Consider the following 18498-nt stretch of genomic DNA (forward strand, 5'->3'; position numbering starts at 1 on the left):
GTAATCCCCAGAATCCGTGAATATATTAGTTTACATTGCAAAACAGATTTGATGAAATTAAGTTTTCTGAGATGGGGAGATTACCCCATTATTTTGGTGGACTCAATGTAATCATCAGGGTCCTTTTAAGAGGGAGGCAGGTAAGAGGATGAGACAGAGGGTGGAAGGAGACTGGAAGAGACTACGCTACAGTTAGAAAATAGAGGATGGAGACATGAACCAGAAAATGCAGGTGGCCTCTAGAAGCTAGAAAAAGCAAGGAAGTGAATTCTTCACTAGCGCCCCCAGAAGGAACTAGCCCTGCTATAGTCTCATTTATCAGTCTCTCTTTAGTCAGTAAGATTGATTTTGGACTTCTGACCTTCAGAAATGTAATGATTATATTGTTATTGTGACTATGTTTGTAGTAATTTGGTATAGCAGCAGTAGGAAGCTAACAGATGCCAACATAAGACACTGTAGTACATAAAGGGGTCTCTATATCAAGATGTGGAATGGGTGAGGAATGTTCAGGAAAAGTTACCCAGAGGTGATGACACCAGAGCTGATGAAGGGAGATTGTGTTTCAGAAGGATGATCCAGGTAGAGAAGTTAGTGAGTGCAAGGCACACACGGAGCATGGGAAGTATTTCAATAAGACAATGCTAATTGTATTAAACATTAGAAATAATATCAACAATATTAATTCTGGCAAATATATCTATGCCAGGCACTGTTCTAATGAATTTACAAGTCTGTGAGGTAGAGACTATTATACTTCTTCTCATTTTACTATAGGGATACTAAGGTTTGGAGGAGTTAAGTAACTTTCCTGAGATCACAGAGCCAGTAAACAGGCAGAACTTTAATTAGGACCTTGGCAGTTTGTCTTCAGAACCCACAAACTGCCTCTCTAATACATTACTGTAGGAGTTTTAACCACTTAAGTAAGGTGGCATCAGTGTGATTGAAGATAAATGAAGTACTTAAAAGATAATAATGAGGTGAGATTCGGCAGAGCTTGAAATACTGTCTAGTCTTGGATATTGAGGATGGAATTGATAGTCAGCCAACTTCCAAGTTTCTTTAATGTGATTGCGGTTTTGCTATTGCTCAAGATAGAGGAGACCTGACTATCTCAAACTATATCACTCCTGTGTTAACGAATTCTACACTTCTCATAATCCTCTTCATTTCTGCTTGTTCCCCTAAGGTCTGAGGCAGAGTTGGGGGTGCCTGCACCAACCCAACTCTCGGCCTCAGTTTCCAAATGTGTAAAATGCTTTCAACTACCGGAGTTCCAACTTGGTTGTGCTTTAAAACCCCCTGCGGGTAAGCATAAAAAATGCAAATTCCTCTCCCCATCTCCGAGATTCTGATTGAGTAGTTTCAGGATAGGGCTTTCCCCTCAAAGCTCTCCCAAATGACGCGTCCAGGTTTCGGAGACTACCTGGGTCCTTTCTACATCACTGGGTTTGGTCCAGGATTCCTTGAGGGACCCGCCCACTCTCCGCGCTCCGCCTCTGGCCCCGCCCCAGCTCCACCCCTTTCCCTCTTCTTCCCTCCTCCACAGACTTCGTCTCGTTTCCTCTCCCCACCTTCGGTGGCTGCAGGGGTGTCGCTCAGCTCCGCCTTCCCGGCCCCTCCCCGCCTCGCAGATGGCTGTGGTGCTGCAGGGCCCGGAGCCTTGGAACCGCGTGAGAATCCCCAAGGCGGGGAGCCACAGCACAGTGACAGTGCAGGACCCCGGCAAGGCCCTTGGTGAGTGAGGCGACCGTGAGCGGACAGGCATTTCGGAGGTGGTGTCCGGCCCTGCCGACGCACGTGCGCGGGGGGCGGGACTTCCGCAGTCCGCGGGGCGCTGGGAAGGAGTTCGGTTTGGGGGAGGGTATTCTTGGCTCGGAGTTTCCCTTGGAGTTTTGGAGGGCTTGTGGTTTCGCAGCCCCCCCTTGACCTGCTGTGCCTGCAGCGCTGGAGCGAGCTCAAGGCCCAGGCGCACGGCCCAGCCCCGTGTCGAGGCGGCCGACGGAGGCAGACGCGGCCAGAGTCACGAAGAGTGCTGCGTGGGAACCCTGTGCTCACTCAGGCCATCCTGAGCCTGCTTTACCTTCCGTCAGTTTCGGACCTCTGCCTGGGAGCAGCCGGAGGGGGTCACTTAGGGACTCCGGACTTAAACCGCAGTCTTTCTGGGCCTTTGGTTCCTCATTTGTAAAATGGGGTTAGTCTTCCCTACCCATCAGCTGTTGTTGGGAGCCTCTAATGATGCTCTTCTTTATGTTTTATTTTTATTGGTCATATCCAACAAGTTACGATGTATAATTACAACGGTAAATCTAGATTTTCTCAAGTAGTTTCAATTTTAAATGTTCTGCCCTTTGATCACCCTGTGCGACTCTAGTTCATCATTGTATACCCAGAAACTAGTACAGTACCTGGTATACAGTAGGCACTCAAGCAATCCATACAAAATGAATAATTGCATAATCCTGTTTGGCAGACAGTGTGCCCAGCTATTGATTTTAAAAATATAGTCACTGACTATGTTTAGAATGGACATAAACAAGCATTTTTTTTGACCACAGAGAAGTTTAAAATTTAATATATCAAACAGCAATATTTATAGTTAAAAACGAACTTGGAAAAAGAAGTTGGCAGAGTGATAGCAGATTAGTTTAACATTCTTTTGAACTTTCAATTACAGTTGACGTATTACATAGTTTCAGGTATACCATAAGTGATTAAATATGTAACTTACAAAGTGGTCACCCCATAAGTCTAGTACAGGGGAGAGTGCTCTGAAACTAAAATGTGTTACCAATGTATCATGGTATTGCCATTTTTCGGCAGTAGGGCGTGCAGCCAGATTGCGTAAGTTTGAATTCTGACTTTTCCCGTTGCTGGGAATTGTCATTGTCTAACCCAGCGATTTTCAACCTTTTTCATCTTTTGGCACACATATACTAATTACTGAAATTCTGTGGCGCACCAAAAATATATATTTTTTGCTGATCTGACAAAAAACAGTTATAGTTTTGATTGATTCACACCGGACAGCTATTGTGTTTTGTTATTTTTTTAACTTAACAATCTAATGGAAAAGAGGTCAGTGCCCCAGACTAAACTGTCAGGTATTGCATGTTTTAAAAATTCTTGCGCCAAGGATATGGAGAAGAGGGAACCCTAGTGTACTGTTGGTGGGAATACAGACTAGTGGAGCCACTGCAGAAAACAGTATGGAATTTCCTCAAAAAACTAAAAATGGAACTGCCTATTGATCTGGCGATTCCTCTGCTGGGATTATATCCTAAGGATCCTGAAACACCAATACAAAAGAATATAGGCACTGCTTTGTTCATAGCAGTATTATTTACAATAGCCAAGATCTGGAAACAGCCCGTGTACCCATCAGGAGATGAATGGATTAAAAAAGCTGTAATACATTTATACAATGGAATACTACAGAGCAGTAAAAAAGGACCTTTTAACCTTTTGTGACAGCGTGTATAGACCTGGAGACTTATGCCAATTGAAATAAGCCAGTCAGTGAAAGACACATACCATAGGATCTCACTTATATGTGGATTCTACTAAACAAAGTAAACTAACAAACTAATAAACAGAATAGAAACCAGAGTATAGTTATGTGGAACAGACTGACAACCTTTGGAGGGCATATGGGGAGACTGCATGAAAGAAGGTGAAGGAATTGATTAGCTAAAAAACATGTATGCATAACCCATAGACATGGACAATGGTGTGGGGATGGCCTGAGGGAGAGGGGGCTGGGTGGAGGTGGGCAAAGGGGGAAAAAGTGGGGACAGCTGTATTAGCATAAACAATAAAATACAACTAAAAAAATTTTTCTGACACACAAGTTGAAAATTGCTGTGCCTCAACTCATTTTCAAACGGGGATAAAAATAGTACTTGCCTCTGGGCTATTTTGAGGAATAAAAGAGTTAATTTTACAGGTAAAGCATTTGGAACAGTGCCCGATATGGTAAATAAACACTTAAATGATAGTTGATAATAACATCAGTGGCTTTTAACCCATCTAATTATCACATCCTCGTTCACACATCCTATGCAGTTTACAGATTATCTTCCTTCTTCCTCTATTCAGAAATTCCTTAATGGGATTCCTGCCAGGTGTGGAAATTCATCAACTCACTCCCCATCCCCAACACAATCAATTCTGGCTTCATGTAGCTGGAGCAAAAGCAAGTGTGTAGAAATCTGCTTTTTTTGTGTTACTTCCATCCAGGATGGCAGTGCTGTCCTTAGAGCCATACAGAACACACAGATTTTCTTTTTTAGCACTTTTTTGTTTGTTTTTTAATCCTCACTCTGGGACATGTTTTCTGATTTTAGAGAGGAAGGGTGGGGGCGGGGTGCAGAGAGAGAAACATTGATGGTTGCCTCTGCTGTGTGTGGGATTGAATACAAATCTGAGGTATGTACCCTGACTGGGAATTGAACCTGTGACCTTTTGGTGTATGGGATGGTGCTCCAATCAACTGAGCTACCTGGCCAGGACCAGAATACAGCTTTTCTGATTTGGAAGTGCTTATCTCTTTCTGCTGAGCCCTCATTCAGTCAGGCATTCATCAAGTAATTTCCAGTTGCCATGCTAGTTTCTCATAATATATTCTTACCTTAAAGTGGTACTGAAGTATGGTATCTTTCACTGGTAAGAACATGAATTAATACACTCTGTCTTGCTTTTGTGCATAACAAAATGGGGGATTCAGAGAAGTATACAACATGTGCCCCACATTCAAGGTACTTAGGATGTTAAGAGTGCACCAAATGAAAAGCATTCAGAAAGATTAAAGATTAAAATCATAAAAATGTGATGTAAAGATATGCATACTTGTTTAACAGACATTCTCTCGATTTCTGGACTTTATATCATCTGTCACTATTTTCCAACTTCTCACATACTTAGAATCATTAATTATATCTTTACAGTTAAGGCTGATTATTTATTTCTTCTTCATTCCTTTAAAATAGCAATTTTCAATGAGTGTGCTATGGCAGGCACACTTGTGTGCTGCAAGAATTTCTAAAACATTCAATACCTGACCAGTCAGGGGCACTGACCTCTTTTGCCTTAGCTTGTCAAAAAAAAAAAAAAAAAAAAAAGCCAACACAATAGCTGTCCAGTGTGAATGAATCAAAATGGAATCTATTTTTTTGTCAGATCAGGAAAAAGTATTTTTTGGTGTGCTGCAGAATTTTAGTAATTAGTTTATGTGTGCCATGAGATGCTGTAAAACAAAAAAATTACTGCTTTAAAACGAAAAAGGAAAGATACTTCTTTCAGTGTATTTTTTAAATAATATACTTAATGTAGAAATACATACTAAGTCTTATTAAAGTTCTCTGCTTTAGCCCTTTGTATTGCAGCTGTAATTAAAGAATGCTCTCTTGTCACACTGTCACTGAAGAGCCAAACCTTAGATGCAGAAACAGATGTGTTATGTGCAGTCCTTTACAGCAATCACAACAGAATGGGCCGCCACAAACCTCATTTGGCCCTGAAACAGGTAAGGAAGAAGCCTGTGCTTGAGACAGAACATGTTTACTTGATGAAGGTGGAGATCACACTACTACTCAATATTTTGTTATTTATGGAAACTGAGTAAATTACTTGTGACTTATAAGAAATTTAATTCTTTCCCAGCCTTGTTTCTAGTGTGTAATTTTTACTAAAAGTTTTTTCCATTATACACAATCTATAATAAGTTACAGTGCCTTTGCCTAGTTCAAAGATGCAGTGATTTGATCAAGACAAAGTATTAAATTAAGAAAATTTCCTGGGCATAGTCAGTATCCTAAAATCATAAAAAGAGCCAAGTTGTAGTTTATTTATTGTGGGGTGCATAATCTAATTGGTAATATATTAGAGTAAATGGGTGTATACAAGTTGTATAAAGTAGTTTCATGTAATTTTAGAGTTTAAGACAAAATCGGGCCCTCCAGTTTAGGGACTACACCAAAGAGTAGAGCCTCCTAATCTAGGTTCTTTATATTCTCATTCATTGATTCTTTCTATTCTGCAAGTATTTTTTGTAACTTTCTGTGTGTCAGAAAGTACTGTGCTTGGTACTTGGTATACAGGGGTGATAAAGACACAGTCTCTAAATTTACAGATTCATATTCTCTGGTTAATTTTCTGTTCCCATTACTTAAGGTAAAAAAGATGATTTCTTCATCAAAGAAAAACTTGGGATCAAGGTCTTTCCCTAAGTTTTGTATTTGGACAGCTTTTACCTTTCTGAGTCTTTAATCCCAGATTAAACACATTTCTCCTCCTGGATTCCAAGTCGTGAGTAATTATGTAGTCAGAAAAATTTGGTGTTCCTTTTTCTCTGCTCCTTCCTTTTATGTAGGTCTGCCATCTAGTCAATTGATCACTCAAAAGTCTCTTGGGATCTAGTTTGTTCTTTTAGTTCTGGCTGCATCTTTTTTTAACCTTGTGAACCTTCAGTTGCCTTGCTATTCTAACTGATCTTTCCTCCACTCTAGTATATTCTATAAAGCAAAATCAGATTAATCATCCTAAAACACAGCTTTGGTTTTTAGTGGTTCTCCATTGCCTCCTGAATAAAAACCAAACGTCTTAGGTTGGCTTATGAGATCTCCATGGGCTGCAGTTTTCCTAGTTCTCTATTGCTTTCTGCTGCTTTACACTCCAGGGAACCTGAATTCTTCATGAGTCCTCTCCATGTTTGTTCCCTCACCTGAGCCTTTGCTTACCTGGTCCTGTATGTTTGGAATGCCTAGTCCTTCCATCCCTGTCTGTTAAAGGCTTTCTCCTCTTGTAAGTCCCATTTCAAGCCTTCCCAGCAGTAATAACTTCTTCCCAAAGGGGAACATGAGTGTATATTATGGTAATCTCATTTTAAGTTGTATTCTTCTGATTAGTGAAGTTGAAGTCCTTCTCTTTTGTGATTCTTGGCCTCCATTTGTTCTTCTCTTATGGCATTTAGCGCAGTCTGTGTTGCACTACAGGTACCTGTGTACATGTGTATGTTCCCTTCAATCCCTTAGAACAGGGAACATGTCTAATGCTGCTGCTGCAACTACTGTTACTATTACTGCTACTGCCTTATATCTTCTTAACATATCACAAACAACTTTCATCTATTTTAAGATTTCTTTTTTCTACCTTCAAAAGCTAGATAACACAATTAGCTCCACTTAATGTTCCCCCAATGGAGCATAGAAAATATTCTTGATTCCTCTTCTGTGTAACAATACTTAGGAGTATATAAAGACTGTTCTTATGTTCCTCCATGTGCTCTCTTCCTTGCTAAACTTCTCAAAAATCTGCCTCCTACTCTTTTGAACCACAGGTCACTTACTATGTTTCCCAGGTGCTTTACTGTCGTGGTTTGTCAATACTTCTCTCAAAGGATAGTGTTCAGAATTAAAAAATGATCAAGAGCTAACCCCAGAGAACTTAGGTATTGTTGTGTCCATTGTTCTGAAAACCATCCTGTTAAGAGAGTATCTGTAACTTGGATTGAATTTTTAGTAGCATATATGCAGCTCTAGTAAGATGTTATCTCTGCCAGTATCGTGACCATCCATCCTTCAGCCTGGATGCAGTCCCATGCATACCCTTTATGTGGTATTGTGTGAGGACTACAGAGTTCTTACTACATTTTGTTTAATGAATGGTTCTCACCTTTTTTTTTCTTTTTTCTTTTTTTTTTTTTTGGATAAAAAATGCTATTAAATGCCTACTCAGTACACAGTACTGAGTTGCAGTTGTAGATAAAATGGACCAGATGCATTGTTCTCATGGAACGTACAGCTTTGCTGGTCACATCTTTGGCTTTGTTTGTATTATATATACATGAATGTGAGTGGCTCTTTCCCTTTCAGGTTGAACAATGTTTAAAACGTTTGAAAAACATGAATTTGGAGGGTTCAATTCAAGATCTGTCTGAGTTATTTTCTTCCAGGTAAGTGGTCCAATTGCTCTGTGATGGGCTTTGTGGTGGGAACTCTGTCTCTGTGATCTCCCTTTGGATTTTTTTCTGCTTGGTGTTGGAATACAACCAATTATACCTCAGCTCAACAAATTTTGTTTCAATAAGGGACACGTGGTATTGTAATCTCCCGTTGTTGGCTTCTGGGTGGGCCTGGTGTGACTTTAAATCTGGAACATGGTTAGATTATATTGAAACATCAGTGTCTATAAACTTCAGTAATAGCAGAACTCAAATTGAGCTTAAAGCAGCTCTGCAGTTGAAAACTGCTGTAATAAGTGCTTTTATATGTAATAATGAAAGTAATATACTTTTCTCTTTTTTTTTTTCAAGTGGAAATCAGCCTTTAACTACCAAAGTGTGTGTTATCCCCAGCCAACCAGTGGTGGAATTGGTGCTGATGAAGATTTTGGGAGCCTGTAAACTGTTACTTCGCTTGTTGGACTGTTGCTGCAAGACTTTTCTGTATCCTTGAATTAATTGAAATACTGTACCTTCTTAACTGGAATTGTTTGGATAAGTGTAGTACTATTTCTGTTTGAAAGCTTGGCAGGGGAATCTGTAGGTGTTACAACCAATAGGGAATTTTTTTTTTTTTTTTAATCCTTACCTGAGGATAAGTTTTATTGATTTTAGAGAGAGGAAGGGTAGGGGAGAGAATGGGAGAGAGGAAGAGAGAGACATCGATGCCTCACATCAGCTGGTTGCTTCCTGTGTACACCCGCAACTTAGGCATGTGCCCTGACCAGGAATCGAACCGCCACCTTCTTGATGTATGGGATGATGTTCCAACCAACTCAGCCACCTGGCCAAGGCCCTATGGGAATTCTAAAATTTTTTTTTTTGTATTTAATCTTTATTGTATTTTTTTACATTATGTTTTAGTCCCCCTGTACTCCCTCCCAAAATTTTGCTTCTTGACCTTTTCCCTGGAATTACCTGATGCAACCATTGCCAGAGATTGCTTTTCTTGCTCTAGTATTTATTATCCTAAGGGTCGTTGGACAGTTAGAAATTCTTAATTTGGGAAACTAAACCTTAGCAACAAACAAAACAAAGAAGAAGAAAGAGGTGAAAATTAAAGAAAACACAAAAAGAAACTAAACCTTAGAAATTAAATTTAATAATGAGACCTCTAGCAGAGTGTATATTACTTTATTTTTAAATTTCCATGAGTTAAATAGAACATTTTTTAAGGCATTAATTCCTCAAGAACATTCTATTTCCAATTTAGTTTTTTCATAAATGTAACTTAAAAATACAAATTGCTTTGGTTTTGTTTTCCAACTTTAACTTGATCCTGCAGCCTGACTGTGAAACACCTAGGTTTGCAAGAATTCATTATTTTAAACCTTGTGATGGTTGGGTTGGTGAGCAGATTGTGGTATGTATGTACACACCTTTGAAATCCTTCATTTCTTTTTCATCTCTTTAACTCAGCCGAGGTTTCTCATTGGTTTGCATATGTTTTCCCATGGGATGCTGAAGTTGCCGGAGCCCTGTTTCATTTGATCAGAGTTTATGTGGAGTGGATTTGGAAGCTAAATTTGTAGATGATTATGTCAAAAGATGAGGCTTTAAATCTGAAGCCAAGCGATCACTTCAACACTAAACAAGCAAATAAAATCACTAGGATTAGCAACTGGAATAATAAAAAAATGGTTGCCATAATCATACAGCTACTGGCCCATTTAAAATGAAGGTATTCCTGGGTACACAATCACTTTTTTTGCCTCTACATTTCTAATTTTTAATGGCAGTGACCTTATGTGCTCCAGATTTTTATTTTTTCACCTGAAATACCACTGCTTTTTGTTTCCTTTTTACTAAACACTTTTATTACTTAATTAACTAGAGCCATTTCTGTGCTCTGCAAACAAGAACTATGAGTAATGCAGAGCCCTTTTCTGCTCCAGGACTAGAATGCATGGGTCTGGGAAGACACACCACTGCTTTTTGAGTGTAGTTAGTTGATGTAAAGAACACTGGTACTGGCAGCAAACCAAAGAGACGTTCTCTTGCATCTCTCAGTATATATAATTGGACTCAGAATCTTCCCATATTTGTAAATGTACCTCTTTTGGGCCATTTTAGATAATTGGGATGTTTAGCTCTAATTTGAATTAAAACTAAAACAAAATTCTGTCTTTGGAGATTAAAAATCTTGCTTTGCTATCTTAACCTGTATATCTTAAGCACTATTACGAATCATCCTGTTTTTTATTCTGCTTATTCTTAGAGGTAACAATATTAAAATTAGTCATTATTTTCAATGTCAAACACTCATTTTTATTTTCTATAATGAAAATAACAAGTTTTGCTGATTATAATGATGATACATGCTTAGTTTAAGAAATTTTAAAAAGTAGAAAAAATAGGTGAAAAACCTGAAATTTACCTTAAATCTCACCATTTCTAGATAAAACTATACTTAAGATTTGATGCACATCATCTGAGACAGTGTTCTATTTAGTACTTTAGTTTTAAGTAATACTTTTGCACTTGACTTTTTCTGTTAAGGCTAACATTATCTGGCTATTTACAAATATGTGCTATAGGGTTTTTTTAAATTTAATATGTAATGGCAGATTGATAGGCATTTATTTTCAGCTTTGAATTGTTATTATATAATCTGCAAATTGTACTTAATGGTTAATTCATGAGCTCCTATTTTTTTCTCTAGGGTTTTCTATAAAGGTGTTTTAAAAAGGCTGATTTATTTATATGAGCCATTGTTTGGATTGCTTCAAGAGGTCTCTAGGATTCAACCATTGCCTTACTTCAAAGATTTTACCTTTCCTTCTGATATTGTTGAATTTTTAGGACAGCCCTATTTTGAGGTCTTTAAGAAAAAAATGCCTGCAGCTTTTGCAGCTAAAGGAGTAACTAAATTGCTGAATAAACTGTTCTTAACAAAAGAGCAGTCGCTAAGGTGCAGTGAAGAAACTTTACTTAGAATTTCCAAAAGAGCAACACAAATGAAGATCAATCTACAGAACATTGTAGATCTTGGAGAGCCAGTAAAGAATAAGAAAATCTTCAAAGGTAATATGCTTTGATATGGCACATACTAAAAAAAACAACTTGAAATTACAGTATAATCAGGGATCGTGTAGGAAGAAATCCCATACCTTTTAATTTTAACTCATATTGATTATCTTTAGAGAGGTATGGTAATACCTGTGTGGATTTCTAAGCTTGAGCATTTAAAGTTGTTTCTGTTGTTTCATAGTTCTTTGCTTGCTTCCTTTACTACTTTTGTAGTAATTTGGCAAGAAATATCATCATGCACTTCAGAATTTGTTGATTTGAAAATAGTATGCCTAAGTTTCTGTATTTGTTCTTTCCATTTCCACAGAAAAGTCATCAGGATTTGATGTGAGGGCCTTCTGCAAACAGCTGAAACACAAAGCTATTCAGGTTTGGCTTATTTTAATATAGCTTATGGTTTCTGCTAATTTACAGAGTAGGTGCCACTTTCCAAGGATAGAGACTGAACCTTACCTTTGTTTTTATCCCTAGCCCTAAGCTTAGTATCGTCTTAGTTCTCAGTCTGTGCTTTTGAATGGAGGCACTCCAAGGGATTTTGGTGCATCCAGTTAATTCAGTTAATAGAATCCTTCAAAAATATTTTATAAAGAGTTTTGCTAGAATTTTAAAGTGACCCTAGGATCCATCGTAGGTGTAGATTGTACTGTACCTTAAGAGTATGGGCTTTGCAGTCAGATAGAAATGCTTTGAGTCCTGGATTTGGTCTGTACTAATTGTGTGATCTTATGTAAGCCTTTGGACCTACCCATACCTCTGTTTTCTGATAGTAAATACCTCATAGGGCTGTGCCAGTTTTAATGCATGTAAAGTGTTCAGTACAGAGTCAGGAGTATAATAGGCACTCAAGCGGTGTTAGATGTTATCTACTTTCAGTATCATCATCATCCTCATCCTTTGTCATGAAGCTTCTATTTCTTTTTTCCTATCAGGGTTCAAGTTTTAACATGATTGCCCTTTTTAGTGTCTATAAATTCTGTTTGTTCTGGACCCCACAACAGATAAGTATGTTAGTGTTACCCTCCTTCATCTGGTAACTACCTGACTTACATTACCCTTTGTCTTTACATATATTTTTCTGATTTGCTTCATGGGTTATTTCTTCCATTCAATTTAATAATTCTTAATAATTTCTCATAAGTCAGAGTACTTTCTTGTACATTTACAAGGCTTCCAGCTTGCATTTACATTATGTCCAATTCATGAGCTGCAGAGGGAGAAATAGTAATAATAATAACAATAATAATACTAATATGTACTGACGTATCATACCTAGAGTATTTACTCTTTGCTAGGTATTGTTCAAAACATTTTAACTTACGTAATCCTCACAAAAGCCCTGTGAGATAGGTGCTGTTTTTGTTTCCATATGTCAGGTGAGAAAATTGAGGCATAGAAAGGAGAAGAAACTTGCTCAGGTTACACAGCAAATAGGGGGCAGAGCTGGGATTGGATGCAGGCAGATTGGTTCGTAATCTGTTTATTACCTTTGGTATTAGTCCCCAAAGTAGTTTTGCCAACTGTTTTAAGAACTATGTCTCTGTGACCCTTGAAACTTCTATAGTCCATCCACCTATTCCTAGGTTTTAAAGCTGGTTGGTCAGCGTCCTTCTTGTTCATGACTATTACTGCAGCATTTTTAGCAATTAGCATTGATATACTTGGTCTGCTTTTAGGGAAGACTTCTTTTACTAATCAACAGCACAAAGTACTGATAGGTCCCTACTTTTATATTCTCTACTGCTCTTTCATATTCTCGAGGGTAAGAAATTTGGAAGGAGGTAAGCTTTGACTGAAGGATGGAAGCATACCTAGTAGATGGCATAGTTTCATAAACAGTAAAGGTTGGTAAAATTGAAACTTGACACAGAGATGAATTGAAGAGACAAAGGTGCCACATCAAAAGATGGCTGAATTAGAATTGAAAATGGTACAGATTTAAGCATTTTTAACATATGTTGGGCAGTCATCCCTGTCTTCATGCGTTTCAGTAACATTTATAACCCATCATTCAGGATGGTGACGCAGTACAGAAATGAGAGAAAAACAAGTTGTGGTAGTCCACTAATATAGAGGAAAAGTACTCCTCAGTGATTTCTTTTTCCCCACCAGATAGGCTTTGACCAATATTTAATCATGTGGAGTTTTATTCTTATGTGTAGATAGAAGAGATACGTGTTAGGATATTTATATTGTTTCCTGTGTACAACTGAATTCAGCTATGGATGGGATCTGTTGTACCACAGCAGGGGAAAATAATCTTGTGTTAGGAGCAATGGATAAAAATTTAAGTTTTTTAAGACAAAAAGGAAAGTACAGTGAACTAAAAGCATTTTTCTTTAAAGACAAATTTTCTAATTTGGATACTCTGTAAGTCAATTTTTCTCTATTGTCATATATTTATAATTCGGAAACAAATCATATTTCTTACCTTTCCATATTTCAGGAGGCCAGCTCTGAGCTTAAATGTCCTCAATCCCACCTAAAGGCAACCGAACATTCTTCTGAGAAAGTGATAGGAACTCCTTGTGCCAAAAGTTTTGTGCAAAGATTCCAAGAGGCTGAGACTTTCCTACAACTTTCTGAAGAAATCCAAATGGCGATTTTATGGTGCAGGAGCAAAAAACTCAAGGCCCAGGCTTCCTTTCTGGGCAACAAACTTCTTAAAAGTAACCGCCTTAAACATGTGGAAGCTCAAGGTTATAGGTAGGTATATTACAAAACTTATATTCCTTTTTTTTTGGTTGACATTTAGAAGAGGAAAAGCATATATAGTCAAGTCCGCTTTCTGTAGAATGGGATGTGTAATAGCCCAAGGGTAGCAAAAAGGGGGTCTATGCAAACTGCAATTTTGTCTGCTGCTTTTGTTGGACAGTGTAGTATCACTGGGAGGAATAAACTTGGTTAATTGGACTTACTCATTTATACCCTTCACTCTTCCATCTGTTCACTCCGAAGTATTAGAAGGGTCTGGGGATACAATTATGTGTAAAACAGAATCCTCACAGTGCTCTAGTTTTATTAGGAAAGACAGCCAGTCTGCCCACAGCTTCTGTGCAGCAGGGTGAGCGTGTAAGAGCAGAAGCAAAAGGTGCCTGACTTCTACACGGGCACACACCAGACTCTGAGGTCAGGATTAGGTGATATTTGTTCACTGGAGCTAGACTCTCCATGTTTTGATTTTCTTCCCTTCCTGTGATTTCTTACATTCATAGAACTGCTTAAGGATGGTCATATTTGATTGTGAGCCAGTATTCCTGAAATAATACGTGAAGTTAGACAGTTTAGAGTTTTATTCTTACTGAAAAAATAATAGCTGCCCATGGTAACAATATCAGCCACAAGTGGCTATGAAGATCCTTATTCCACGCAGTCATTCTGAACAGTTTTTAATGTACCCTTCAAGAAATACACATGTTCTGAGCAGGGACCAAACCGGCAACTCAGGCATGTGCCCTGATTGGGAATTGAACCCGACCTTTTGGTTTGTGGGATGATGCTCAGCCAACAGAGCCACCCCTGCCAGGGCTGCTGGATGGGCATTTACGCTGGAGCCCTCTGAAAGGGATCTCTTTCAGAGTGGAAACTTGGCCTGAGATGGAGAGATTTGTTCTGTTCAAAACTGGGTTCAAAGTCAGGCGTAAATGAGGCAGAGATGATAAACATTAAAAGTTAATGAGAAAGATAACAAACTGGTGTTTATTAGGTTAAACCATTATTTTGTTCCTCACAAAAATGTAATGAATGCTGTTTCATACTGTCCTGTTTTCGCTGTTTCAATAATGTATTTGTACTACATTTTAAATCTACCTACATGTCCACAGAACTGTGGGGTAGGCAGTCTTATTCCCATTTTATAGATGAGGAAATGAAAGATTTTGCTTAGGGTGTTGGAGACCTAGCAGTCAATTCAGATCCTCTGATTCTTCTGTTTTCATTCTTTCTATTTTCATTTCAATTGGGAAATATACTCCTCTCCCCACGTAAAAATTACCACTTGTACTAAGACAAGGAAGGAGTTTGGAAATAAGAGATCATGAATTACTAACATTGTAATGGGCTTCCACAAAGTTCTGTCTGTTTAAAAAGGAAAAGGAGAAGGTGTTGGAGTAGGAAGTACAGACCCATGCTAATCTTTTTGAAATCTGTCACAAACAACGAGGCGGTTGGCAAGGTACCAGTGTACTTTGTGGCAGTGCACTCTATTCTGAAGTGAAATACCTAAAATAATCAGCTATTTGAGTTCTGAATTCCCAAACTTGAAGATCATAGATAAAACAAACTGGGTATTTCAATTGCTGTCAGTTTGGGCCAGAAGACCTGTCTTCTCATTCTTATATAAACTCCCTCTTCACTTTTTATTCTTATGTCCTTGTTCATTTCATGCTACAACACAAAGTTCCTTATCCAGAAACGGACTAAAGCACCCTCACGGATTTTTTCTATGAGACACATCCTTTCTCTAGTTCCATTCCTATTAATTACATTATGAACAAATGAGCAATTATCAGGAAAAAACTCCCGCTCTAAAGTATGGAGGTATCTCACCATTCAGCTACCCTGCTTAGTAATTATAGGAGCTACTTTGGGATTAATGGAGACACATTTGCATGCAACTTGAGTGAGAGAAGTGCTCTGAAAACAGATTTGGGTTGAAGCTCCTATTTCTTTATTTTTCACCATGATTCTGGGGTTGTACACAGGCATGAGACTTACATAAATTGTGTATTTTCTGTTGGAAGTTGGTAAAAAGAAGATAAAAGTTTCTGGGAATGTTTTCTCTGCATTTTAACAATTTCACATTTTTCCTTTCTCTCTGTCCTTTAAAGTTTGCCCAAGAAACTAGAGTGCATAAAAACATCTATTTGCAACTGCCTTCGTGGCTCAAGTAGCAAAACTTCAAAGCATCATCTGAGACTGATAAAATCACAGAATAAATTTTTACAGAGACAGAGAAAACCACAGAGAAAGTTGCAGTCAATTCTTCTAAAGGAAGTTCAGCAGTCCTCCCAAGGGACTCAGACTTTTACAGATCCCAGCAAACGGAGACTCTCACACTGTACAGATCATAGGAGTAATCTCTACCCTAACAGTAAGCAACTCTTGAGTAGCAGTGCTTCAAATCCTGTGTTACAAACTAAGGAGAAACAAAATCATGAAAATCTAAAATGGAGCAATGAAAATGAAACTGACCCACGGACAATGATACAAATAAATGAAAATATACCAGGAATCATTAAGGAGACAGATGATATTGATGATATTTTTGCTTTAGTGGGACTTTAGATACTGATATGTGAGACTTTTAAATGATCAGCAAACTAGCCCAGTGTTCTATTTTAAGTGAAACTCTTGAGACCTGCACAGATCTGAATGCACCACATGGACTCAGAGAAGAAGTGATTTAGTGCAATGTTGTATAGATCATTTCAATTCAATAAACATTTATAGTAGCTTTGTGTCATTTAATCATTTAACTACTACTAAATAGTCATATCTGACTTGGACTTAATGGCAGGTGTTAATGAAAAATCTACCATATCCTGCCCTTCAAAAGCAGGTGTAATTTCCTTTCCTGACTAGAGAACTGAATAATTTTATGACTTACCAGGGAATTAAGACCTGAATAATTAGGTTTACAAAAACCTACCTTAAGCCTTAAGATAAGTAACGGGAGTAGCAAGGAAGTGCCTAAGAGGCCACTCTGACCTTATTGGCTCTGATACAGGTAAGTCCTGGACAACAGGTCTGTAGCTTCTAATGGTAGTGCTGTCTTGATACATTAGAATTGAACATCTAAGGAACTCAAAAGTTTGGCACTAACTGTATTACCAGGGACTGGTCATAACTATTATTTCACTTTATTTGTTCACCTTAATTCATAGAAGAGCATGTTAATATGCTTTTGGAATTTTTCAAAAGTTTGTGGGATTTTTTTGCTTAATAGGGTACAACTGACTGATTCTAAAGAGGATATAATGTGACTCATGGTTATACATGAGCTACAATAGGATAACAAAGTAGAAGTATGTAAGAAAGTTAAAAAAATAAAACTAGGAGACACAGAATAGTCCGAGGAATGAGGCTAAACATAAATTTATAATTTGGGACCGATGCTATCATCTGATATTCACGTGTCTGTTGTTTTGAGAGGGTAAATCTTACATATTTTCAATGTGAAGTTTCAGTTTTTCAAATGTTCCAGCTTACTAGAAAGGTTAATAAGCTTCTCTTTGTTAAGTAGGTTGTAGCCTTAAGTTTTATGTTACCTACAGACATGAAAACATAAAATAATGCATTGGTATGTACTGCATCTTTCTCCTCAGCCATCCTATCATTTTCTTCTATTTTATTTCCCTCCTTTATCTGGCCTTGTTCTTTCCCTGTTTTCTGCACATTTCTCTCATAATCTATTCCAGTGGTACTCAAACATTAGACTGAGAATCACCATGTGGGCTGTTTAAAAGTGCAGACTCCCTGTCCCTTCTGAAGTGAATGGAGCCAGAAGTTTGCAAGTTTAATAAGGTGCCCATGTGATTTTGATGTACATTAAGTAGCCTGAAGTGTAGTTGGATAAACACTGCTTTAGCTTCCTTTCCCCAAGACTGAACACCTTGATTTGAGTTCTTAATCTTGAATGACTTTTTATTGTTTACATTTCTCCTAGCTTCCTACCAAGTGGTAGTTGCTACTAAATGCCTTCAAACATGGACAATACCAAAGAGATCTCATTCCTGACAAGTCTAGAAATAGCCATCAGCTTCTAAGAATCTAAGACTTACGGTCCAGTCTTGATTCTTTTACTTCCACATGACTCCGCTGAGCTAGTGAGTTTCCCTGGGCTTAGGTTCCTTCATCTGAAGTGGCATTATTGTTCAAAAGTAAAACCTTTACAGTTTTAAATGATCCCTCATTGGAAAAACCAGAGTGGTTTAGTGAGTTATCTAAGGAGGTAAAATTATAAAGCCCTGACTGGACTAAAGGCTAGCACTTTTTTCTATTTCATTAATGTTCCCTTGGAGTAAGTTTTTTCCTCTCCTTTTCTCATCTTGTGCTCCTTACAATTCTGGGAAAAATGTTAAAAAGCTTCATATGATGTGTCTACAAAATGATTATATATATTTATAAGGAATGTAGTAGTCTATATCAGTTATTTTCCCAAACAATTTAAATTCAAACGTTTTAAATTTTTAAAAGTGAAAGGCAAAATAAACAAAACCATAACTTACCTGGTAAGGTAGATTAGAAACTACTGTTAGTGTCGTCATAGTGAATACCAATTTAATCACATCTGGTGGCATTAGAACACTTAAGTCATTTACAAGAGAAGGGTGGTGAGACTTTCCATGTGTCTTTAAATCCTTGACCTTCTTTCTTTAGCCGCTGCCATGGCAACCAATTTGGAATAGAAATGGACAACTGTACCTTGCCTCCTGCTTCAGGGACTCCTCGCTTCCTGCCTCCTGGCT

The 18498-nt window shown here is 38.0% G+C and overlaps 1 protein-coding gene across 1 annotated transcript; it reads left to right on the top strand.

Annotated features, from left to right (window-relative positions):
• Positions 1 to 1566: 1566 nt before the first annotated feature.
• Positions 1567 to 16697, top strand: NEPRO (nucleolus and neural progenitor protein). The gene is made up of 9 exons (XM_054577305.1): positions 1567 to 1740; positions 5373 to 5527; positions 7875 to 7954; positions 8315 to 8446; positions 9288 to 9365; positions 10665 to 11026; positions 11340 to 11401; positions 13476 to 13735; positions 15859 to 16697. Exons 1-9 carry the CDS (start codon positions 1638 to 1640, stop codon positions 16313 to 16315), a joined length of 1689 nt encoding a protein of 562 aa, XP_054433280.1. The 5' UTR covers positions 1567 to 1637; the 3' UTR covers positions 16316 to 16697.
• The last annotated feature ends 1801 nt before the right edge of the window (positions 16698 to 18498 follow it).

This window comes from Pteronotus mesoamericanus, unplaced genomic scaffold, assembly GCF_021234165.1.
Source record: "Pteronotus mesoamericanus isolate MK-2021 breed Mesoamerican mustached bat unplaced genomic scaffold, CSHL_Meso_final contig_42, whole genome shotgun sequence".
In the NCBI taxonomy this organism is placed as follows: domain Eukaryota; kingdom Metazoa; phylum Chordata; class Mammalia; order Chiroptera; family Mormoopidae; genus Pteronotus; species Pteronotus mesoamericanus.